Raw genomic sequence first — 26,622 nt, forward strand, 5'->3', positions numbered from 1 at the left:
AATGTCAGATGTGTTACTTCTGAGCAGTCGGCACTGCGGGGGCTTCGTTCTAAGGTAAGTATTTCATAATGAGCTAGTATGTGATGCTATGCTCATTATGCCTTTGTCTTACAGGGTTTTTTTTTTTATTTTTTTTTTTTGAGTTTACAACCTCTTTAAAATAGAAACGGAAGGCAACACCATTTGTGTATGGATATAAATTTTTTTTTTAATCCCTTTTTTTACCTTTTCTTATAAGTGATCACATTCCCTCTGTTCTCAGCTAAATAAGAGCTGGGGGAGGAGAAACAGCAGCACACTGAGCTTCATAGTGAAAGGCTGTGCAGGTTCGGCGTGTCAGGACAAGTCTGATCACTAAAGGAGAGCAGGCTGAGTTTCCAGCACAGCTAGAGATTGAACTGACCAGAGTGTGCTCTCCTGCTTAATGTGGTCAATTTTTAATAGCAGAGGGACTGACAGGAACACCAGGGATTTTACACAAACGAATGCAAGTAAGGTAAACGGGAGACTTTCTCATACAAGTACATGGTACAGCAGGCACATATCAGGAGTATAAAATGTTGGGGTAACAAACGCTTTAAGATAGCTGCTGCAGCTATAAAAGGTTATATTGTGGAGATACAAGTTTTATTAGGGAATTTAGAGTAATCTGTTTCAACACAGGAGAGGACTTGCTAGTCTCTGCTTTTTAATGCACATCAGTCTAAACTTCCTATATGTCTTTCCATTAGTCAGGACTGCATACATTACCTGCACGGTATAAATATCCCAGTTGTCTAAAGTCAAAACATTTTTTCATTATGCACTCTAATTGTGACATCATTCCACCGGAACCCGGAAGTGGTGAGATACATTCAGATTGTACGGAACAGCGGCCGAGCTTTCACTGGAAACAGTGGGGCTGGGACTGCTACATGTATAATCATGAGCACCCGAGTCCAGGGCGGAATGCAACTTTTAATGTTAGCGCATAAATTGATGGTTTTGTGGTGTAAAAGGTATTTTAATAAAGAGTTCTTTACTACTGGAGCTTTCTTGTTTCTTCTGATTTCCTCCTGGTTTATACATTCCTGGAGACATTGAAAGGAAGGATTGGAAAAACCTCTGGATGGTTGATCCCTGAAGGGATGAAGTGCATTTTGACATACTCTTAATTATGAAGTTATGGCTTTCTGGCAAGTTCTCCTGAATGAAGTTGGAGGCACGGTGGTGGAGTGATTTACTGAGTCCCGGTTCACACATATGCGATGCGGGATCCCTGCAAATCCACTGTGGGTTCCCACATCGCACTCAACTCGCAGGCAGTTCACACTGCCATATGTGAATTGCTGGGGGTGTCAATACTAAGTTAACGACACCCCCAGATCAGTTCACATATCGCAGTGCAAACTGTCAGTTCAGACATGAATTGGATCGCATAGATGTGAACACCCATGCGATATGATTCTGGTGCGGACCCAAAAAAGGGTCCTGTGTGAGTTTTGGTGTATGGCTGAATTCGCATCGCACAGACATTGCATGTGATTTGCAGAGCAGTGCGTTGTCATCGCATATGTGTGAACCAGCCAGAGGCATAACTAGAACCTTCTGGGCCCCGGTGCAAGAAACCATGAAGGGCCTCCTGGACTCCTGACCGGGGCCTTTCCCTTCAAGCCTGGGGCTCCTTCTACTGATCCTGGGGCCCTTTATTACGGTCCTGCAGCGGGACCCTTTTACAAGTTCTGCAGTGGGCTCCCTTCTTGCCATCTTGGGGCCTCCCAACAGTGGTGGAATGGCAGGGCCCGGTTGCAAGTGTGACCTTTGCGATCCTGGAAGTTCACCCACTGATGTCAGTAGTTTTTATTTTTTGGTATTTTAATTGTATTATATTTTATCATTTTATTTTTACAGTGTCACTGACTATGACTCTGTCCATTCAGAAAAGGAAGGAGCTAGTAAATTAAATATTTACCGACCCCTTCCCAGTTCTCTATTGTGACACATCCCCTGCAGCAGCCGGCAGGAGAGGGGAGGGAGCACAGTGGGGGGGGGGGGGGACCAGGGGAGCGCACAGTTGCCCAGAGACAGCAGAACACAAATGAACTGAATAGGAGGAGTGACGGGGCAGCATACAGAGGAACCAATCTCCTCCATTTTCCTCCTGCAGCTACAGGAGGAAAAAGGAGGACAGTGATTTCTCTACATGCTGCCTCCACCACCCCTCCTTTCCAGGTGTACAGGGGAGTCGCACAGGCCCCCTGGAGCATGGGGCCCGGTTGCAATTGCAACCCCTGCAACCCCTGTAGTTATGCACCTGGAACCAGCTCTAAAGACCGATTCTGTGAATTATGATGAACATTATCTTGCACAAGCACTTTGATACAAAGGACTTTGAATGTTCACTTTAATTATGCACTTGTAAAAAAGGACATTTGCACTGTAATTCATAACACACTTTGATTACAATTGCACTTTAAAAATGATTTGTGATAGAAGCGCTGTGTATTGGATTAATTAATTATTGGAAAACGTATTGTGTTGTTAAAATAATATAATATAATTTATTGTCATTGTATACATACAACAAAATGTATAATTGTATACAACAGCTGATAGAAGTGGTTTTACATAGTGTGGGTGTTATAGGTTTCATTTAAAATTGTGCAACAGAGCTGCTTAAAGTTCTTTTATTGTTTGTTGAAATTGACAGCCAACACTCTTTATTGTTACTTTCACCAGGTATGTTCAGCCACCAGTCATAAGCTTCGAAGCCATATTTGAACAAAGTGTTCCATCTTCACCAATCGTCTTTATCTTAAGTCCAGGGTCTGACCCTGCCAGTGACCTCATGAAGTTGGCAGAGAGATCTGGATTTGGTGGAAACCGACTTAAGTTCCTTGCCATGGGACAGGGGCAGGAGAAAGTATGTGTTTGACGTTGCTTACAGTTTTCTATTTGTTGTACTTTAAATTCCCTGCTTGTGTCATGTCATGGTAATGTACATCATTGATCTTCAACTTACTGATCTATACTGTCACATGCTGCAATGTTATTGAACATGATTCTGTACACTCACTGACCGATACTACAATATTAGCGGCATCCAAGACTGCACTTCTTACCTTATTGCCAGGAAAGCTTTGAATTGTAGAAAACAACAAAACTGTTGTTTGTTGGCATGAAGGTAAAGGCCCACCTCCTATCCAAAAGAACAAACACTACACAAATTAAACAAAATCATCCAAACTTAGATAACAACTGCACCAACAAATGGCTAATAAGTGGCAGAATGGTGTTTTTGTATGCTAAAGGTCATGAAAATTCTGTTTTACGATGTGTAAAATATCTTGTGGAATGTTACGGGTTTTGCTTTCATCTGGAAAATCAATTACATTCTGTTGACAGTTTTGCTGTTCTGCAGTGCTTTGAATTAGTATCTGCCATCATGTTAGGTATATGGCAGTTGGTGAGCCTGGCATATAAGTAAAATTTAGCTTCAGTGACCTTCGTTTATTATACATTGAAGCTTTTTTCCAAGCACAGAGGAGATAATTGTAGGTGACTTCAATATCTGCTTCTCTGTGAATGAACTCGGATGTATTTGAATGTAAATGGATGGATGTCCGTTTTTTACATCCACCTTCTCATTGACTAATATTGAGCTTCTACTTTAGGCTGCATTCACAGCTGAGCATAACGTCTTTGAGCGTTTTTTCGCACGTTTTTATGCACGATATTGGCGTGTTTCTATACAGCATTTTTGAGCTTTGGCGTTTTTTTTATTAGCCAATAGAGAAAACTATCATCTGTTGCATCATTTGTTGCTAGGCATTTTAGCTTTTTTAGCTTTTCCATTAGCTTTTATTTCTTTTTTATTATTATTATTAATTTTCTTTTTTTCAGTTTGGGTAAGGGGTTAGAGTTAAGGTTAGGTTAAGGGTAGGATTAGGGGTTAGGGTTATATATTATTTATTTTTCAGTTAGGGTGTTACTACTACTACTAAAATGATTAATAATAATAATAAAAATAAATAAATGTAAAATAAATACACAAATAAATAAAAATAATCATAAATAATTAATAATAAATACATTCAATAAATGAGTACCAAGTAATATTAAATTAAAAAATAATAATTAACCCCTAACTTAAACCTCTAACCCTCTTAAAAAAAATAATAATAATAAATAGCTAAACACCCTAACACAAAATGTATAAATAAACAAATGAATTAATATTATAGTAATAGCAATTTATTCATTTTTTGTGGGTTTGGGTGTTTATATATCATTATTTTTTATTATTATTAATAATAATAATAATAATAATAATATCAATAATATTTTTTTTAAGGTTAGGGGTTATTTATTATTAATGTATTATTACCTATTATTCATTTTATTTATTTATTATTTATGATGATTTTTGTTATTTCTGTATTTATTTTACATTTATTTATTCATATACTATTACTACTTTATTTTTTTACATTTTTTCAGTTGAGAAGAAAAACGTGCGAAAAAAGGCACAAATGTGCACAAATACGCTCAAATGATGCATTTCCATTTATTTCTATGGGAATCTGCCTGATTTGAGCTACAAAAAAAACTTCAGAACTTTTTTGAGCTTCAGGCGTTTGTCTTCTGGCGACTTGGAGTGGAAATGTGAACCATCTCCATAGAGAATGTAAAAGGGGCCTTACTGTAAGGAATTCTGTGTATTCCCTTAACTGTAGGGCAGAACTTTAGGCATAATACCACTAGGCTGTACTCAGGTTTTTCAATTGTGTTCGAACAGTTATTTGCTCCTCATATGAAAAGTATGTGCTTCCAGCCATGCAGAGCAAACCAACAGGTTCACCCACTCCTGCACATATATTAAATGTTGACATGCGGCTATGTCTGACAGTGCCCATGCAGCAGCTGTGTCTGCATCTAAATATGTAGGCTGCATAGGCATGCGCACAGCTTGTGTCAGGTGTGCCTATGTACAACCTAATCACCCCGTGTGGCACATATTCCCCCTGTTTAGACCCCTGATATTTCACCAAATGAAAAAAATCTCCTTTTTTTTCTCCTAAAAAAATAAATAAAAATAAAATTGTAACAAATAATAAAAATAAAAACTACTGACACCATCCACTGCCCTACTGACACTAATCTCTACCCTTATGACACCATCCACAGCCCTTCTGACACTAATCTCTACCCTTATGACACCATCCACTGCTCTACTGACACCGTCCACTGCTCTACTGACACCGTCCACTGCTCTACTGACACTGTCCACTGCTCTACTGACACCGTCCACTGCTCTACTGAAACCGTCCACTGCTCTACTGACCCCGTCCACTGCTCTACTGACACCGTCCACTGCTCTACTGATACCGTCCACTGCTCTTCTGACACCATCCACTGCTCTTCTGACACCGTCCACTGCTCTACTGACACCGTCCACTGCTCTACTGACTCCATCCACTGCTTTACTGACACCATCCACTGCTCTACTGACACCGTCCACTGCTCTACTGACACCATCCACTGCTCTACTGACACCATCCACTGTTCTACTAATACCGTCCACTGCTCTACTGACACCATCCACTGCTCTACTGACACCGTCCACTGCTCTACTGACACCGTCCACTGCTCTACTGATACCGTCCACTGCTCTACTGACACCGTCCACTGCTATACTGATACTGTCCACTGCTCTACTGACATTGTCCACTGCTCTACGGACACCGTCCACTACTCTACTGATAACGTCCACTGCTCTACTGATACCGTCCACTGCTCTACTGATACCGTCCACTGCTCTACGGATACCTTCTACTGATACCGTCCACTGCTCTACGGATACCGTCCACTGCTCTACGGATACCGTCCACTGCTCTACTGATACCATCCACTGCTCTACGGATACCGTCCACTGCTCTACTGATACCGTCCACTGCTCTACTGATACCGTCCACTGCTCTACGGATACCGTCCACTGCTCTACTGATACCGTCCACTGCTCTACTGATACCGTCCACTGCTCTACGGATACCGTCCACTGCTCTACTGATACCGTCCACTGCTCTACTGATACCGTCCACTGCTCTACGGATACCGTCCACTGCTCTACGGATACCGTCCACTGCTCTACGGATACCGTCCACTGCTCTATTGATACCGTCCACTGCTCTACTGATACCGTCCACTGCTATACTGACACCGTCCACTGCTCTACTGACACCGTCCACTGCTCTACTGACACCGTCCACTGCTCTACTGACACCGTCCACTGCTCTACTGACACCGTCCACTGCTCTACTGACACTGTCAGTATATATACACATGCACACAGACGCATATGTGTTTGAGCTTTGGGGTGCACACCCTAATGCAATTGGCTGCGCACGCCTATGGTAGGCTGCCTGTGCGCATCCAGGGGCGGATGCAGGCACAATAACAAACACAAGCTGCACCCAGAATGGGTGTCACTAGCCATATGAAGCCTTAATATGCATTCATAAAAAACGTTTATGTTTATTTATACATCTTTCTCCAGCTTTGCTCCTTTCCTTTCCCTTGGTTCATTTATCATAGTAGTCCCAAAGTGTAGTTTGTAATATTTTTTTATTTTTTATTCTTGATGTACCCTTTTCATATGTTCCTGCACAATTTTTAATTATTTGTTTTCACAATTATTTTTGAATAAATTATGTTGAGTATTTTTTTTAAGTCCTTGAAGTCAGGGGTTTTTGCAGTGTGTTTGGGAACCGGCTGTATACTTGGATACATTATCTAGCCCTTTGATTTAAATTGCACTCGAATTTTGATGTGTTACAGGTTGCTCTGCAGCTTCTGGATATAGCAGTATCTCGTGGGCAATGGCTAATGCTACAGAATTGCCACCTCTTGGTGAAATGGCTGAAGGATTTGGAGAAAGCCTTGGAGTTGATAAGGAAACCTCATCCAGATTTCCGCCTATGGCTCACCACTGATCCCACCAAAGACTTTCCAATTGGAATACTGCAAAAATCTCTCAAGGTAAATATAATCAATGCAAAGCAGAAGATGAGTACACTAGTAATGATTAACCAGCAGTCAGAATGCACACTAAAAACCTTATGACTAAAGTATTTAAAATATATAGTTTTATAGACTAAAATACTGCATCTTTAATGCTTATCAGCAGATTTATAGGGGGCGTTAGTATGGAGAGACTGCTCACTGTAAAGATCATAATTTCTTCTAATGATCCAGCGTAGATGAGGCAGCCCTGCCAATTTCAGCCTTATAAGAAGAACAAAGAGTTTGTGTATGTGGACTAAATTAAATGCTGTATGGGCCTAATTTAGTAAACATTAAATTAGGTAAAGTGGCCTAAAGTAAACTGGGACTGATGTACGTAGTTTATTGGAATTTAATATCACTTCTAACATTCAGTCATGTGAATAAGGCTACTTCACTGCATTTTACACTAACAACATATGGTTAATGAAACCGAATAGGACAGTTCAGTTTTTGCTTTGCACAATGGTGCCAGCTATAACTGTGAATATGATGACAGGAGAGCACACGGTGATCTCATCAATATGCTGCTTCTCTTACAGTCTCAGGCTGGAGCAGGTCCATTGCCAGACTGTATTGTAGTTGCCAGTGTAGTGTGCAGGCAGGTCCATGATTTGGCTGTGCTGTCTATCTTATAGATCACAAGAGTGGCTGAGCTAAATCAGACATTTTTGGCAATGCAGTCTGAAAAGGTGGAATTAGTTTATCTTCATAGATTTCTTAAGGGATATTGTTGATAAATATTTTTGTCCCAAGTGAAGGAGCCTCTCCAACCCAGTCTGCAGGAGGGGCACCATATTTCTTCTGACTATTATCCTCTACAGGATTATTATTATTACACCTTTCCATCCACTCCAGAAGGGAAGCTTTATTGTCCCTGGGTTTCCCACAAGGGGGACACAGGAGCATGGAGGACTGTTTTATGTGCCACAGCCTATATTAAACCAGATGATAATATGTTTAAAAAACAACATTTACTAATCCAAAGAAAAAGATATGGCTTCGCTATTGCGGCGGTCTGGGCTGTCCATGCAGATTTCTGTGCCTTTGTTGTGGCCATACAACATATTTAATACAGTTTTGGACCCACATTGACTGACCTATGGTACTGCACTTAAGATTTTGACCACGTTTTCTGTTCCATTACTCTGCTCTGGTCTACTGGCCCTTGATGTGGGCCCCTTTTATAGCCAGTCTTACTTATCATCAAAATAACACTCTCTTGATATTACTTCTTTTTTATGACAAACCAGCCTTTGTATCCATTTTTAGCTATATCCGCATCTCTGGGTTATATACTATGAGAACCTCAAGCAGATCCTGAAGAAACCCAATTTGGGCAAAATGCGTGGATCCCACTATCACTCTGGGTTCAGTTGACTGTATGGCAAAACTGACCGCACTGTACACGTTTTTAAAATATCTTTTTCTATGAATTAATAAATGTTGTTTTTAAACATATCTGGTTTATTCTAGGCCGTGACATGTAAAGCAATCCCCCATACCCCTGTATCTCCCCTTGTGGGAAACCCACATCCCTCTTTTGTTTTTTCCTATACTGACCTCTTGGGATTGCGCCTCCCTATTTTATTTGTACAGGTACCCCCTACCCAACCTTTCTGTGTAAGCTTTTTTTCATTATTCAGAGAAGTAATCCAAACCACACTCACACCGTTGATTAAGTGAGTGTCCATCATTATAGAATGCTCTGCTTTCTCCATGGGCCATACTCAGTAGGTAGGAGGCTTGACCCTAGCCCTCTCCAAAACTGCCTGTCCTGGTTGAGTCTGTCACAGGTTTTTTTACAAGTTGATTGTTGACAATCACTTTGCGCTGTGAATTTACCTGTTTCTCTGGAGTTCAGTTTTAACGTGCATGCTTTTTATTATACTTGTAGATAAATAGATGCTTTCTGTACTTTACAGGTGGTTACAGAACCTCCCAATGGGCTGAAGCTGAACATGAGGGCAACATATTTTAAAATCAGCCATGAAGCTCTTGACGCCTGTCAGCATCCCGCATTTAAATCCCTGGTCTATGTCCTGGCATTCTTCCATGCTGTGGTGCAGGAGAGAAGGAAGTTTGGGAAGATTGGATGGAATGTGCCTTATGATTTTAATGAATCAGATTTCCAGGTATGGATCTGTATCTGGGTAGTTATCACCATCAAACTGTAAGGTAAAGTGAGGGAAGCTAGCTTCATGTATTGTTCTTTGTGACAAAACAAACATTTCCTGCTTTATTGGGGTCCAGTAAGAATACTAATTTCATGTGGTTTATTTTATAACTCCAGGCTTAAGGTATAGTATTCTACTTTCTGGTGATACCCTGTCATACACCTCATAGAAAAATAAATCTAGGTGGTGAAATGTTTAAATATGATACTACAAAAAAGGTGGTCAATGTTCATTTGGTACACAGGGCTTGCTCCTGTATTCCATTCCTTTGGATAACACCCCTTCCCCCCTTTGTCCCATTGCAACATTGGTTCAGTAGAATTAATGGCATTAAATTAGCGGAAGATATCACTAGCATACTCAAAGGCTTTAAAGCTAAATTCCACACCACTTGGGTTTACTGGCTTGATTATACTTTGACCAAGGAATACAAGAACCTTTTATCCTGATATATATCTTTACACTCTGGTTGAATGCTGACAGATTCAGGCCTTTGTTTCCTCTCTCACACCCAACAGTATTTCCCTTGCCTATGTGCATGTCCCCCTTTTTTCTTGTATACTTCCCCTTCTTCTCTGATCTCTATCCCTTTCCCACCCACCCACTTCTTCTCTAACTCTCTGGAGGTTGTTTGTCCCATGCTGTCTGGTCTACTTCCTCCTTCTCACAGGACCCCCCTCCCCCCCCATGTCTATACCAGAATTTGTCCTAGATTTAGGCTTTCTACCTGACCTCACACCTACCCTAACCTTTCCTACTACCCTGCACTCTACCCTCCTGCTCACCCCATTACCACCAGTTATCTAATAAAAATAGAAAAAAGGTTTTCCGATTGAATATGGTACAACATGAAACAGTTCTCAAGGTCACTGTAAAATGTTTTGCCATTTATATGCTGCTTTTTTTTATGCATTTTCTGTCTTGTCTGTTCATTTTCTTGCAATTTTTTTTTCATATATTACAACTGTGATTTACTCTCTGCTGCTAAAAATAAAGAATGTATTTGTGATTACATTTTTTTCCCATTGTCTGCTCATTTGCAACTCTGCAAATATTGTCCTATATAATTTTATTTTGTGTTACACCTACTCAGGGGGAAAAAAATAGAATCTGGGTCGCCATGGCGGGACCTCTGGTTTCCTGTCATTTATTTGGATGTACCTTATTAAATAGCAGCTGAATTTTTGTACATATTAGAAATCTTTTCTGTGTTACAATTATTTAGCATAAAAGGCTGATCATGTTTATAGTATAGTTGTATTTACCATCACTTGTTTTTGTTCTCCTTTTAGGTGTGCATGGAAATATTAAATACATATCTAACCAAAGCTTACACTCAAAATGATACCAGGATACCGTGGGGCAGTCTGAAGTACCTTATTGGAGAGGTTGGTTTATTTCCTGGCTTTTACCTGCTAATGTAATTGATTTCCAGCAACAACATAAATAGCAAGGTCAAGCAGCTTCCTGTAAAACGCATGCAATTATTGGCCTCTATGTTTACAGGAAAATGCTAGATGAGTATAAAGGAGATATTTGTTTTCCTGCTACAAATGATACATAGACACTATGCGGGACTTTTCTGCTTCTCTGTGTTTGAGGGGTTTCTGGTAGAAAGATACATAATATAGAGTAAGTTTTATCGACAGAATGGCCATATGTATATATTTTGAGAAGTGAGAACTGCCTTGCTCTCACACTGACTTGGTTAATCCCAGGATTGCTTTGAACTACTGATTGGCTTCCACACATATAATATTCATATAATATCTTGTTCCATTAGCAGAAAATGCTGAGGAAATTGTAGTCTTATGCTTGTAATTATTTGAAGTCCTTTGATAATTCTTCTTGCAGCCCCTTAAATAAGTCTGGGTATTGCAGAGTTGCTGGTTCTTTACTAAAATGGGATAGACTAAAATATGAGTTCATGTCCTCATAGTGTATGAGTTTCAAATGCAATTTTAAATGTAGCTTGAATTCCACTTTTGCATACAAAAAAAGTTTACCTCTCAACACCCTCCCCACTCCTCTTGTCTCCGCTGCACTTTTAAGCTATTGTGGATGGTTAATGCGACCCACACCTAGCAATTTACCAATCTGTACACTTCTCACTTCATACACAGTTCCATAGCATGCGTATCAGAATAATTATGCCAATCACATGACCATGCCGACCAGTGAAAATTGCTTCTTTCATCCAGGATAGATACTCATTGGTCAGCACAATCACCTGACATCATCACTTACCATTGCTCGCACTGTTCCAAAACATAGCCTGTGGGGCTGTGCGCAGAGTGATAACTGTACAGATGGGTAAGTTGTCAGGTATAGATGGCAGGGAGCTAGATAAATAGCAGTTCAGTGCAGTGGGGAAGGTGCTAGGAGGTAACATTTTCATTTTTTGGATGCAAAAGTGTAACTAACCTTTAAAGTCACAGTACTATTCTATTTCAGTATTTTTTCACTAGTGTTCAGCAGTCCTGAAATACATATATGTGATAATATCGTAAATATTTGATTGCACAATGACCAATCCAGTTTGTGTTGCTAAGACAACCTTACCCATCAGCATGAAGAACTCTGGACTAAAACATGACACATCTTTTAGCATCAATGGCTTTTCTGAAAATTTCCTTCATAAACTCTGTTTTGAAAAGGGAAAATTATGTTATGTATCATTAAAAATATACACCATTACAAAACTGGCCTTCAGGAAGCCTAATGACAACTTACTGTGTATCTACAGGTCATGTATGGTGGCCGAGCCATCGATAGCTTTGATAGAAGAATTCTAAGCACGTACATGGATGAATATTTGGGTGACTTCATATTTGACACATTCCAGCTTTTCCACTTTTATAAGAATGATGAAGTTGACTACAAAATCCCAAGTGGTGATAAAAAGGATGACTTTGTTGGTAAGATAATGTCTGTCATTGCAATCAAGCAGAGTTTTATTTTTTTGAGCAGTTTTTCTTTTAAGGAAAACCCTCAGTCTAAACAAAATCTGTGTACCTCCATCTACCCTGTCAGAGTATACCATGGAGACTGAGGTAGCTCTTTTTGCTTAAAGGTATTTTTTTTTTTTTATTTATAATTTAGCCGTATGTCTGGCACTAAATAGAAGGGTGGTCACCCTATAGCTGCAGGCAATAAACCAACTCAGGACCTACTTTGCTGTATGTGCAAGGTTGAGTACATCTTACTGGTCAGGTCACAGGTGAAATCGCCTGTGCCCCCTTCCATTTTTGAATGCTCATTTCTCTTCCTATGTCACAGTATAGATGCTTTCGTCTGGTATGCAAGGTTTTTAGTGTTATTCCCCATGATCACAATGGCTTAAAATGCCAACTGCCAGTTGGGCCAACTTTACTGTTTAGTTTTTTTTAATTCATTGAAATTTATTTTTCCCCAAAAAAACTGCATTTGAATGGCCGCTGCGCAAATACAGTGTGACATAAAATATTGCAACGACCGCCATTTTTTTTCTTTGGGGTTTCTGCTAAAAATATATATATATAAGGTTTGGGGGATCTAAGTAATTTTCTAGCAAAAAATACAGATTTTTAACTTGTAAACAACAAATGTCAGAAAAAGGTCTGGTCTTGAAGTGGTTAGGAGATATTTACTGTACCTATAGGTAAGCCTTATTATAGACTTACCTATAGGTATAAATCATACATGGGAGTATACTCCCACTTTAACTTTTGTTTCTTTCTTGTCAATTGAAGCAAGACACAGGAATTCTTAGATTGTTGGGTTTTTCTGCTGCCTACAGGAGAAATGGCAACAGACAAAGCCCATGGCCAGCACAGGATAACCCTGCCTAAAACCAACATGACTCCGTTTTTGCTAGTGTCCATAAGAGTGAACATGCTATCTTCTGCTATGTTCTTTTTCTGTTTGTTTGGAGAATTTTTCTACTATTAACAGCTGCATTGAAAATGAGAAGACAACCACCGCCTGGTGAGCAATCCTGGTTCTGTTGGTGCTGGCCCCAACTCGCCACCGCTACAACAGTAGAAATGAAGGAGAAAGCGGCCGCACACCACCAGCTGCTAGGAAGATGAATCCTTTATTAACATACCGTACGTCAAAGGTACACGGGATCACACTGTGTACCTTTGACGTATGTTAATAAAGAATTCATCTTACTAGCAGCTGGTGGTTTGCAGCCGATTTCTCCTTCATTTCTACATTAACAGCTGTGGATATATTTATGTTCTATCTGAGTTTATTGAAAGTTTTTCAAATACAAAAGAAACAAAGAAACAGCAAACCTATACCAAGTTTGTCTTGGTACAACAAAGAGAAGGTTCTGCAAACTAGAACATGAAAAGGTCAAGTAGTATATTGCCCACAGTCAAGTAGAGAATATTACTGAGATCACATATGAGTAAGAATAATAAAACAATGGCAAGTACATAGAAATGCCTTTCCAATGCATACGCAAAGTACAGTGGATATCAGAAGTGACTCCTCCAAGAAAAAATATGTTGTGCTGGTATTTTTATGCTGAATATATGAAATCAAGGAAGTCTCTTCAGAAATGTCTCTACACAAATGTAAAAGAAAATCAGGGAACCCAATAGGTTCTAAACCCATGCAAATCAATAACCAAAAAACAAATAAACTACAATAAAGAGCTATATGTTGTAAAGTGTAAAAAACCTATATTGTAAAAAGAAACAAAGAATCTGCGCTATTACATCATAAAATACATATCCCCATAGTGAATAAACAATAGTGAATAAATAAGTAAATAAATAAATACATCTTCATTTAAATGATAGAAAATACATAAAAATTGTGAAGTCCATATATAATCCCACACATGAATAGCGTCCTCTGTGTGTATAGGAAAGGTTCCTCTCCACCAGCATGCAGACGCACTATACACTCACCATACTTAATTGACCCTTATTATAGGGAGTCAAATTGCACATATGGGAAAATCCAAGATGTCATATATGAGGTCACAGGAATGATTTCAAACCACTGCTGTCATTCATTCAGTATGTATATATAAATAGCATATTCAAAGTTTCAGTGTTGCCATATAAAGAGGGAGAGGAAGAAACGCTCTCATGGTGCAGTATGTCAAATCATTTATTTAAAAAAGAAGGTTGTATTGCACTTACATCAAAGAAGACAGGGATCAGCATGTATTGTATAGGAATTGCCGGTTTGCGCTCCACCTGCGTTCCAGCTGACTGGAAATGACTTATCTCAAACATCACCCAATACCGCTTAGTCAGTCTATGTCTGACGTCCTCAGGAGTTAAGCCCCGTACACACGTACCGATTGTCGGCCGTAAAGATTCGGCCGACGACCGATCGGCCGATTGTAGGCTTGTTAGTATGATGCTTCCGACAGCCGACAGCGCATTTTCGGCCGAACAGAATCTGTCGTGCAAGCATTAAAATTTTTGTTGGCCAACACCAGAACGGCCGATTGTTCGCCAGTCAGTACAGATGTCGGCCGACAGACAGCAGATTTGCAAGACTGGGCATGCTCAGAAAAGAAAAAAGACAAGGAAAGTTAACCATCACATGACATCACTTCTGCAGTCGGCTGTTGTTGGCCGACAAAATTCGTGTGCAGTCTTTTGCACTTTTCAACAGACAAGACAGCCCTCGGACAAAAGACGGCCAATCGTTCGGCCGACGATCGCTACGTGTGTACGGGGCTTTACACACACACATGTGTTTGCTGACCCTTTTCAACTCTACGACCAGCAAGTGGGCAATAAGTAAGGTGAACTACCTAGCGGCCTCTAGCACTGCATCTCTGTTATTCTTTAGGTGCTGCAGTTTAACTACTTTGCACCGGGCAGTTTTTTAACATTTTTTACACGTTAAAATAAAAATTTTCTGCCGATTTCAACATGTGTACAAAAAATGTACTTAGAATCCCCAAACAATTATATATTTATTTTATATTTTCTGTGTTTTGCTGTTGGGCCCCTACACCATTAGCTTGGGTCCCAATTTTAACACACTCGTCTGCACCTCGGATATTCTCTAAAGTGTTAGCCCTAGTAATATCAATGTTATGCTTTTGTGTAATCACTGTTGTGGGATACTTAATTAACCTGCTGTTGAGGGACAGTCCTGAATTTGCAATGGTTCTGGTGGTTCTGAACCTTCAGAAATTAATGCTTGAACTAACTCTAAGTTGGAAGTGTCTGAATCAAGTACTGGACGCAGCTCAGACCAGAGTGTTTCTTCCACTGGAGAATCTTCAGATTTTCCAGTCTCTGTTTCAAACTTTCCAGTCCAGGAGTTGCCTGACTCTCTCTGCGCATGATAATATATTCTTTGAGATATTTTGTTTTGCCCAGTTTCACCCCAGATTTCTACAATGGTCTGTCATCATGGGACAAGTCACCCAGGTCCCTGGAATGACTGGTTGGTTAGCACTAAGGGTCAGGTTGCCTCTAACCTGATGGCTCAGGAAGTTGGCTCTGTAATTGGGGAATTCTAGAAAATTCTCATGATGGATGACAAACTGTTTGGTTGGAGGGGTGGAATTGGTAGTCCCCAGTACCCATTTGATGCACCTGGTGATTCTGCTATTATTTAACTTTAACAAATCAAGCTGTCCAGACCAAGTAGCAGTTAGAGAATTGTGTCAAACAATTTACCGCTGACGGGGTGCTTACAATAGTTAGCTGTTATTAATTTGGATAAAACCTTTATCCCTGAAGGAATAATAAATCTTCTTATAAAGTGTTAGCTGGAGTTCAGCTTCAATTTGTTAGTCAAGTCCATCTAAATCTGCTAGCGTAACACTACCTTCCCCCAGACTGACAACGCTGCTGTCAAAAGGTGTCTGTTTTACTACTTCATCCAGAATGCAGACACCCTAGGACAGGAAGTGTTACTGGCAAGGATCACCAGGTTAAATAAAGGGAAAAAAGACAACTAATGCCACCACATCTAAGAACATGTTACATGTTTGCTTTTGGGATAACTGCTTTAAGACTCCTGGCAGACACTCCATGGGCTCAATCAGGATCTTCTGTCCCAATGACAGTTTTGTCATTCTAGGGCTAAGTGTTTCTGCCATTACTGGCATGACTGTTAAAACCATGTTTTTTCTTGAGTCAAGCGCCTCTGTAAATTTATCATTTCTACGATGAACACAATTTAAAAAAAAAACTGTATTCCATTTCTAAATAACTTTGCTCAGCTTTGTAGAAGAAACATGATTTATGTGTCTTCATAAATGGGACAAATATCAGATTTTTTAAAATCTATAGTAATCATTTTAAAACTACTGGTTAAGTTTGAAAAAAGTGTTATTATTTAAGTTTCTTCTACCTATTTTTTTTTATCTTTAGAATATGTAACAAATTGATTAATTTTAGAGGACTGCATGGCCAAAAGACAGCCGTATATGTCCCAAAAAAAATATGTATTATGTAAGGATCATAAATAATGACAAAGATATTGCAAATTAGTAGACCCATATAAACGCTCTGGCCCATAAGGAGTATTGGACTGCAGAGGAAGGTCATTTGCTCTAAGTGTGTATATTAATTTGCAAACTTATTTTGCGTAAAGGGCAATTTGATCTGGTCTCTTTGCTGCAATGTATATCTGTCACACAGTAAAATTACTTGCACATTTATTGTTATTGTCTTTAATTTTACAGAGGAGATAGAGTCCCTTCCACTAGCTAACACCCCTGAAGTATTTGGCCTTCACTCAAATGCTGAAATTGGATATTACACGCAAGCAGCTCGGGATATGTGGTCTCACCTCCTGGAGCTTCAGCCACAAACAGGTAACTCAGCTGGAACTGCTTGTGGATTTTTACATGTGCATTCTTCGCAGCAGCTATGAAAGATCAATAACCTGTATAAATGTTTCAAGGTTAACAACACATGCTGATGTTAAGGTGCTCCTAAAGAAATGCTTATCACACCATATTTAAAACAAAAAAGTGCCTGTGTATAAGACAAAGCCAAAATATACACTATATCGTATATATTGTGCAGATACCATACATAATTTCTTTTGTCAATTACATTCTGACTTTTATGCACTGTCTGTGAGCACTTTAACATGGCCGTAACACATAGATACCAGTATCCCAATGCTAAACACTGACTCATCATTCCTGCAGGTGAATCTGGCTTGGGGATCAGCCGTGATGAGTACATTGGGCAAGTGGCAAAAGACATTGAAAACAAACTGCCCCAAATATTCGATCTGGATCAAATTAGAAAGAATTTTGGCTTGGACATCTCACCCACCACAGTGGTACTGCTACAGGAACTTGAAAGATTTAACAAACTGATAATCCGTATGTCAAGGTCCCTTGTTGAACTTCAGAGGGTGAGTAATGTAGTGGTATTGGAGTCTGCCTTTCTTTACTGTTCCTCATTAATAGACTCTCCTGCTACAGCTTCAGCTATGCTATATTTCTAAGTCATTCTGACAATTTTTAATTTTGTTAATATTATATAGGTAACTATCAAACAGCTAGTTATTTTAAAATAATTGAATTGTGTGTGTGTGTGTGTGTATATATAATTACAATATTTTGTTATATCTGTAGGCTTTAGCTGGGGAAGTTGGAATGAGCAGTGAGTTGGATGAAGTAGCCCGAGCACTTTTTAATGGTCAGATTCCAAACATATGGAGAAGACTGGCTCCTGATACACTGAAGTCTTTGGGAAACTGGATGATTCACTTCAGAAGACGCTACAATCAGTACACATCATGGGTACTATATGCAGTACAGATCTTATGTATTCTAACAGGGTGGCTTCAGTGTGTTCCAGCCTGGATGTCTTTGTAGACCAGCACTAGAGCTACTTTGCAAGACTAAATGCAGGGTGTTTGGTGGTTTATACAAACTTAATACCAGACAATACAATATTTTGACAATCTGTAAAGCTTGCTTGAGATGGTTGTTCTTCCTTGTTCTTTCTCTCTTTTATGCTTTGTTCTGTTTTTTTTTTTTTTTTTTTAATTAAAACTGCTTTTCTTTGTGTGTGTTTCATTGATGGTTACTCTCCTTGTTTCAGGTTACTGAAGGAGAGCCAAATGTCATGTGGCTGTCAGGTCTACATATCCCAGAATCCTACCTGACTGCTCTTGTCCAAGCCACCTGCAGGAAGAATGGCTGGCCACTTGACCGTTCCACACTGTACACTCAGGTTACCAAGTTTCGTACAGCTGAAGAAGTGACTGAAAGACCTGGACAGGGTTAGTCCTTTTAAATGTATTCCAGGGATTGTTTTACACTAGTAGTATACACCGATAAAAAAAGAATGTTTAGGTGTTATGCATTGTATCTAGCAACTACTGACGCCACGTGTGTGTGTGTGTGTGTGTGTTTTTTTTTTTTTTTTACTACAGGGCTTGCCTTACACTTTTTGTAACTTTGCATGCTGGCCACATTGGAGAGTCCACCAATGTGGCCAGCAAAGTTTTTATTTGGGCTATGCTTTTTTTTATTTAAAGTTGACTACTTGAGGAGTCCAGCTCTTTCTTTAAAGTGATTGTAAATCTCTGACATGAAAAATGAACAAAGCATATCTGTCTATAGTGTGTTATTTCCTCAATCCAAAGCACTGGATTTCTATGTTGTCTGCATGAGTCATTTCTGACAGGCTGTACTGACTCCAAGGGATCCAGAGGGATGGGGAGGGGACCGCCAGCAAACAGCCTTTGATTGTTAGGCTGGCAATATACAGTTGGAATCTCTACCGGTTCAGCAGGAACTGACTGGGATTCAAACTATTAATGGACAGGCTGAATCCACCAAGTTGATTGAACAACTTGGGTGCAACCAGCCTGCCGAATTCTCTTTCGAAGATTGCTAGTGGCTGCTATAGCCACTAGAGATAATCACTGTCTTCTCCCGACAGGGACGGCTTCCTTTAGCCCCCCCCCTGCTGGAAGCAGACAATTGCTCAGGGGATTCCCCTGTCAGTGCTGTGTATGTTGATGGAGGAATCGTGTGGATTTGTAATGTCTAAGCTGTTCATATTTCTCAATGAGATTGTGAAGAGAGGGGGTGTGTGTCCCTTCCCTCCACTCAGGTCTCAGATTACACTCAGCTCTCCTCTCTGAGCTGTGCAGTGTGACAGATCCCTTCCCCCTGCCTCTGGAAGCTCAGAAAAGCTGTGTAAATTCTGGATTTTAAATGGATGTAGAGAAGAGATGGCTGCAGATAAACAGGCACAATGTATGTAGTAGTATTTGTTTCTTCTATGTGTATCACTTGAGGCTAGTCATTTCACTATGTATATATAACGCTCAGGCTGTGCTCCAGTGGCTGGCCACTGTGTCGCTCAACTGCCATATTAATTTTCCCACCTCCTTCTTCTCCTTTTGGCTTGATGATGCGGCACTTGCAGGAGGGAGCACATGGAAAGTGCACATAAAAAGCATGGGGCACTTCCTGGGTTGACAGCTTCATTGATACTGAATTGTCATGTGCAGGGGCATCTTCCTATCTTGCATTAAATGTTCCTTTCATTCCTTCAAGTCAGGTTCCAGTTCCTGGATCCACGAGTCTTCCTTCACAGTCTTGGACTTAGGGGCTCTAAATGTCCTTAGCAAACCAAGGGACCAAAACCTGCAGACAAGTTTGCCTCCGCATGAAGGTGTGCCAGCTCCATTGCAGTTAAACAGTTTGAGTCTGTCTTTAAATGCGTGGAGTGTCCTAATCTAATGATCCCTGAGGTGCTCATTTCTGGGGTAGAGAACCAGATATGGGGGAATGCCCTCTTCATTGGGAGGTGTTCCAGGATATATGTCTGCATTGGGGAACACCAGATGTAGACTTACTAGCTTCTTAGTTCAACAACAAACTTGACAGATTTGTCTCCAGGGCTCAGGCTCTGACAGCGTATGCAGCAGGTGCCCAGGTAGCACCATAAGTTGAATATATCTTGATCTAGGTCTTTCCTCCGTATAAGCCTTTACCTTGTCCACTTTGAAGGATCAAGGCTGAAGGCATTTTCATGTTTTATGTAGCCTAGAAGAGTGTGGTACACCAACCTCATCTGTTAGCTGACTCTCTGTGTCTTCTACCAGATCTGTCAGATTTTTTCTCTCAAGAATCAATCTTCTACCCTGCTTCTTGATCCCTGGCTTTGATGGCCTGGCTATTGAAGTCCAGGTTCTGAAATACATTCTATAAATCCAAATTGATTATGTTAAAAGATCATAAAACTTCTTTCTGTAAGATTTATGTTTGAGCATGTAAGATTATTTTCACTGGTGTGAATCTCTCTCTGCTTCAATCGTAAAATCTGTTTTTCGTCCATTGAGGGACCAGTGTTGCCCCCTCATATGCATCTTTTTCTCTTTGCACTCCTTGATACAACTGAGCTGGTATGAGGTGTGAGGAGTAATGGACAACAGGCATTTAGAAAAATAAAGGTCAGCTTCCAGGAGGCTGCTCTCAGTTTTCTATGTACCTAGAGTCCATTTTTCTTGTTGGCGGCATTAGAACCTTTGATTGCATATTATTATAAGACTGTGTTCCTCAATTAACTTTGAGAAAAGGGTTTTATGGTGAGTACAAAAACCCTATTTTTCTATTGTGTGAAAGCAAGCAACATGGAAGATATGTAACTTAAACCTTTCCAATATTTGTGCAGGATGCTTCATATCAGGCTTGTACCTTGAGGGAGCTGACTGGGACACAGAGAATTCATGCCTAGTTAAAAGTAGACCCAAAGTACTTGTCGTGGAGTTGCCTGTATTAAAGGTTATTCCAATTGAAGCTCATCGCCTCAAATTACAGGTAGGTAGTGTTAAAGTCCACAATCTCTTTTTACCACTTTGTACCTTTCCACATTTGCTGTTCATTTTTGTCATGTGTACTTACATTTCTGTGTTCCTCTGAATCTTCCTACAACCCCCAATTCCAAAAAAGCTGGGAAGCTGTATAAAATTGTTCATAAAAACAGAATGCAATGATTTGCAAATCTCATAAACCCATATTTTATTCCCAATAGAAAATATAAATCAAATGTTTAAACTAAGAAAATTAAAAAGAAAAAAAAAAAAAAACTAAGAAAATTAGGTAATTTTGAAATTGATGGCAGCAACATGCCTCAAAAAAGTTGGGACAGGGCAACAAAAAGCAGGGAAAGTAAGTGGTACTAACAAGGAAGAACATTTTGCAACTAATTATGTAAATTGGCAACAGGTCAGTAACATGATTGGGTATAAAAAGAGCATCCTTGAAAGTCAGATTGCCTAGGTAGTAAAGATGGGCAGAGGTTCACCAGTCTACGAAAAGCTGCATCTAAAAATTGTTTAAATATTTCAGAATAATATTCCTCAGCCCAAAAACTAAAATTGTAACAACTTTAAATATATCATCTACAGTACATAATACCAAAGAAATCTGAAAACCTCTGTGCACAAGGGACAAGGCTGAAACACATTATTTGATGCCCGTAATCTTTGAGCCCTCAGACAGCACTTAAAAAAAAAACAGGCACGATTCTGTGATTCTGCGTCTGATGAAGGGGTCCTGCGAGGCTCTAAAACATTGCACTTGTTCTTTTGTGAAGTGATCTTTTTGCAATAAAAGCTTTGGACAACATTTGAAGATCCATGGCGAATAGGTGCATTGATCTGTGATGTGTCAAGTATCCAGCTGGTATTCTCTGCAGCACCTGCTTCGGTTTCAGAAAAGTGTGCAATGGGAATATAGACAAGGCTAATTCTGTTATGGACATCATTGCATGGGCTCAGGAATACTTCCAAAAATGATTGTTTGCCATTCAAAAATGCAAGTTAAAACTCTGTCATTCTAAGAATAAGCCGTATCTGAACATAAGTATAAAATATAAGTGCAGCGCAATCACAAATTTAAATAAACATAAGACATAAACATAATCCCAAATCTAGAATAGCTAATGTAGTACCAACGCAACGGTGTAACAGTCCCAAATATCAGGATTCCATCGTAGTGTAACAATCAAAGTGACAGTCCTTAAAAAAACATCCAATGTGTTTGGTGCCCACCAACACCTCCGGATAAAGTGTGGGTGGGAAGAGCCATTACCCGTGACGTCACTATTCACCTTAGTGTAGTGAGCTGACTACATGCTTGTTTTACACATATTTGAGTGTTTTTATCCCTTGATCCAATTTTTAATAAGTTTGTAGCAGAGAGCACTATGGTTTCTCCATTTCTATTTTTTGGTATGTCATACGTTTGAATGCGATCCAAAAAGTGGAGAAGCGTAACTCAGGACGCCATAAGACGAGTGTTCCATCCATCCTGGGTGGAGTTCACTAAGTCTTTTGTGACTCTGTGGTGGGGTCATATCTGTGAGGTGAGCAGACACTTTATCCAGAGGTGTTGGGCACCGAACACATTGGATGTTTACATAACGGTAGATTCCTGATATTTGGGACTGTTACACTGTTGATACTACATTAGCTATTCTAGCTATGGTATTTTATTTAAATTTGTTATTGCGCTGCGTTTATATTTTATACTTTTGTTTTGGAAGTTGAGTCGACACACATTAAGGGTGTCAGCAGCAGTCTTTGCCTTGGTCATTTGACAATTGATAGTATTACTAATAATTTGCACTTTTATTTTAGTAGTTGTTTGTGCTGATTATATTTCACATACATATCTGAACATGATCCAGAAATGTTGCTGTCTTCTCTGGGCCAAAGCTCATATAAAATGGTCTGTTGCAAAATGGAAAACTGTTCTGTGGTCAGGCGATTGCAAATTTGACATTCTTTTTGGCAACCATTGGATCTGCATCCTTTGGATTAAAGAGGAATGGACCTTCTGGCTTGTTATCAGTGCTCAGTTCAAAAGCCTGCATCTCTGATGGCATGGGGCTGCTTTAGTGCATATGGAATGGGCAGCTTGCACATTATTATTACTGAAAGGTGTATCTGTGTTTTATAGCTCCCATCTAGACAATGTCTTTTTTAGGGAAGGCCATGCATATTATAGGAGAACAATGCTAAACCGCATACTTTGGCAACAGCATGGCCTCATAGTAGAAGAGTCTGGGTTTATAACTGGCCTGCTTGCAGCCCAGACCTTTCACCAATTTAAAATCTTGAAACAAAAATACAACCAAGAAGACCCAGGTCTGTTGATCAAGTAGAATCCTTTATCAGGCAAGAATAGGACAACAACCCTCTCCCAAAACTCCAGCACCTGGTCTCAGTTCCCAGAGGTTTACAGAATGTTGTTAAAAGAAGAGGGGATGTTACACCATGGTAAACACGGCCCTGTCCTAACTTTTTTGAGACCTGGTGCTGCCATCTATTTCAAAATTACCTTATTTTTTTCTTAAAAAAGGTAAATTTTCTCTCAGTTTAAACATTTATTATGTTTTCTATTTTCTTTTATAAATAAGATATAGGCTTATGAGATTTGCAAATCATTGCATTCTGTTGTTATGTAGATTTTACACAGCATCTCAACTTTTTTGGAATTGGGGTTGTACTTTTTACTAATCTTATGGTTGCCATAGATGATCAGTGTATATACATTGTCGCTATTTGGTTTGTCATAGACATAGTGGAACGGTGAGGAACCAATGTTTTGTAATGGCCACTGGGTAAAATTGGGAGATCTGGGGGTCATATTTGCCACAAAAGGGTTTGGGGTCACTTTGGTTCTAGGAGATTCTGAGTGACAGTTGTGCCAACCACATCAACATAATCCTGCAGACTGTCATATTTACCATCAAAGGACATAGAGGACTTAAGTCTTAAATCTGATACTTACAAAATATATTAAAACTACATTAATGGAGCAACCCAGTCTACTTCCCCTAGCCTTCTCTTTCACAGCAGGTCTCTCTGCTAATAAGGGCATTTTTTTTTAAAGCAGAGAATTTAACATTCATCAAATCACTGCAAGTGAATCTTCCTGATGTATGGGTTTTAATTTACAGGGCATGATTAGCCACCTGTGAATATTTGGTAAATATCATATTCACTGCTTTATGCATATGCCCCCATGTGTGCTTTAAAATTCTACCATTTATTGATACAGTGCCATTTAATATTTTATAAATACTGATTTTTCTTATTGCTGTTTTGCAGAACACATTCCGGACACCGGTGTACACCACTTCCATGAGAAGGAACGCAATGGGAGTAGGTTTGGTATTTGAGGCTGATCTGTACACAACAAAACATCTATCACACTGGGTGTTACAAGGCGTTTGCCTCACTCTCAACTCAGATTAGTTTTTCATAAATGTAAATACTGAGATGATAAAGTTTTTATATTTTCATTGCTTACATTTGAAAAAAACTAACACATTTATATTATATATATATATATATGGATAAATGCACTTAAAATAAATAAAAAGCATTTGTAAACCTAATAAATATTTTGTACTTATTTATTTTATGTTTTGGAAGAACTTGATATTAAATAATAAAGGTGCAGGAAACTGGCGTGAATTGTGTGCGTTCCATTAACATAACAGACCTATTTCAGGTCTATCTGTGCCACTCACGTCAGTTTCGGTTTCAGAGTGAAATAGAAGCTGGTGCAAGGGCTGCACCTAATTAACAAATGGATTGTGTTAGTTTTTAATATTAAAATGTTTTGGAAGAACTTGATATTAAATTATAAAGGTGCAGGAAACAGGCGCAAGTTGTGTGCGTTCCATTAACATAACAGACCTATTTCAGGTCTATCTGTGCCACTCACGTCAGTTTCTGTTTCAGAGTGAAATAGAAGCTGGTGCAAGGGTTGCATCTAATTAACAAAGGGATTGTGTTAGTTCTTAATATTAAAAAGGTCTGCAGATTCCTGCCAGATTTTACCTGGCATAAGAGATGTGAACTGTCTGTAGACCATTCACATGCCTCTCTGTCCATGCAGAGTATAGCCTGCTGGATTATCAGCTTTCCTCCTCCCTCCTGCACTCAGCTGAGCAGGGAGGGGGAGGCGACGAGCAAAGGGTTCCAAAGCATGTTGCTCCAGTTGAACAACTCTCTGTGCTGTGTCTGTCACAGACACAGCCATAGAACGTGGAGCAGATCACTCCTGTTTAACAAAAGGGCTTGCATTCTTTTTTTTTAATTAACAGCAGAATCTGCTGTGGTTTCTCGTCTTAGAAGAATGGTGCAGGCATATGGCCTAAATCTTAGCTGATCCATAGTATGGACTAAAGCTTGAATCGTATGGGTGCAAAACTCACTTAAAACCTTCCTTTCCATTTACTGCATCCATATTGAGCCCTTTGTTCTGTCATTTCCATTGTTTATATTATTGAAAAAAATATATCTGCAGTTATCCTTTAATTTATAAAATCTGTACAGGGACAAAGTCATCCGGTGCCTAGAGTGAAAATGGCAAACTGTGCACTACCACCGGCAAGATACAGTTGTGCTTATAAGTTTACATACCCTGGCAGAATTTATGATTTCTTAGCAATTTTTCCGAGACTACGAATGATAACACGAAAAATTTTCTTTCACTCACGATTAGTGTTAGGCTGAAGCCATGTATTATCAATCAACTGTGTTTACGCTTTTTAAATCATAATGACAACAGAAACTACCCAAATAACCCTGCACAAAAGTTTACACACCCTGTGATTTTGGCCTGATAACATGCACACAAGTTGACACAAAGAGGTTTGAATGGCTATTAAAGGTAATGATCCTCACCTGTGATCTGTTTGCTTGTAATTAGTGTGTGTGTGTGTGTGTATAAAAAGACAATGAGTTTCTGGACTCCCGACAGACCCTTGCATCTTTCATCCAGTGCTGCACTGACATTTCTGCATTCTGAGTCATGGGGAAAGCAAAAGAATTGTCAAAGGATCTGCGGGAAAAGGTAGTTGAACTGTATAAAACAGGAAAGGGATATAAAAAGATATCCAAGGAACTGAGAATGCCAATCAGCAGTGTTCAAACTCTAATCAAGAAGTGGAAAATGAGGGGTCCTGTTGAAACCAAACCACGGTCAGGTAGACCGACTAAAGTTTCAGCCACATATGCCAGGAAAATTGTTCAGAATACAAAGAAAAACCCACAAATAACTTAAGGTGAAATACAGGACTCTGAAAACGTGGTGTGGCTGTTTCAAGATGCACAATAAGGAGGCACTTGAAGAAAGATGGGCTTGCATGGTCGAGTCGCCAGAAGAAAGCCATTACTTCAACAGTAACAAGGTGAAAGGTACACCATTCCTACTGTGAAACACAGAGGTGGATCGCTGATATTTTGGGGATGTGTGAGCTACAAAGGCACAGGAAATTTGGTCAGAATTGATGGCAAGATGAATTCAGTATGTTATTAAAAAATACTGAAGGAAAATTTGCATTCATCAGCCCGGTAGCTTGCGCATGGAACCTACTTGGACATTCCAACATGACAATGATCCTAAACACAAGGCCAAGTTGACCTG

General features: G+C 39.6%; 1 protein-coding gene across 1 annotated transcript in view; it reads left to right on the top strand.

The window, feature by feature from the left end:
* Positions 1–24,497, top strand: part of DNAH10 (dynein axonemal heavy chain 10) — a gene marked incomplete at its 5' end in the record, with an annotated part of 236,277 nt that extends 211,780 nt beyond the window's left edge. The window contains 11 exons of the mRNA XM_082256636.1: positions 2,719–2,902; positions 6,817–7,017; positions 8,967–9,176; positions 10,511–10,606; positions 11,965–12,136; positions 16,879–17,010; positions 17,353–17,564; positions 17,788–17,955; positions 18,260–18,440; positions 20,849–20,994; positions 24,294–24,497. Of these exons, the coding sequence (XP_082112762.1) occupies positions 2,719–2,902; positions 6,817–7,017; positions 8,967–9,176; positions 10,511–10,606; positions 11,965–12,136; positions 16,879–17,010; positions 17,353–17,564; positions 17,788–17,955; positions 18,260–18,440; positions 20,849–20,994; positions 24,294–24,440 (1,849 nt within the window). The 3' untranslated portion in view covers positions 24,441–24,497. The remainder of the gene's footprint in view (positions 1–2,718; positions 2,903–6,816; positions 7,018–8,966; positions 9,177–10,510; positions 10,607–11,964; positions 12,137–16,878; positions 17,011–17,352; positions 17,565–17,787; positions 17,956–18,259; positions 18,441–20,848; positions 20,995–24,293) is intronic.
* Positions 24,498–26,622: the final 2,125 nt, after the last annotated feature.

Source organism: Pelophylax lessonae, assembly GCF_965119305.1.
Source record: "Pelophylax lessonae genome assembly, chromosome: 1".
NCBI lineage: Eukaryota > Metazoa > Chordata > Amphibia > Anura > Ranidae > Pelophylax > Pelophylax lessonae.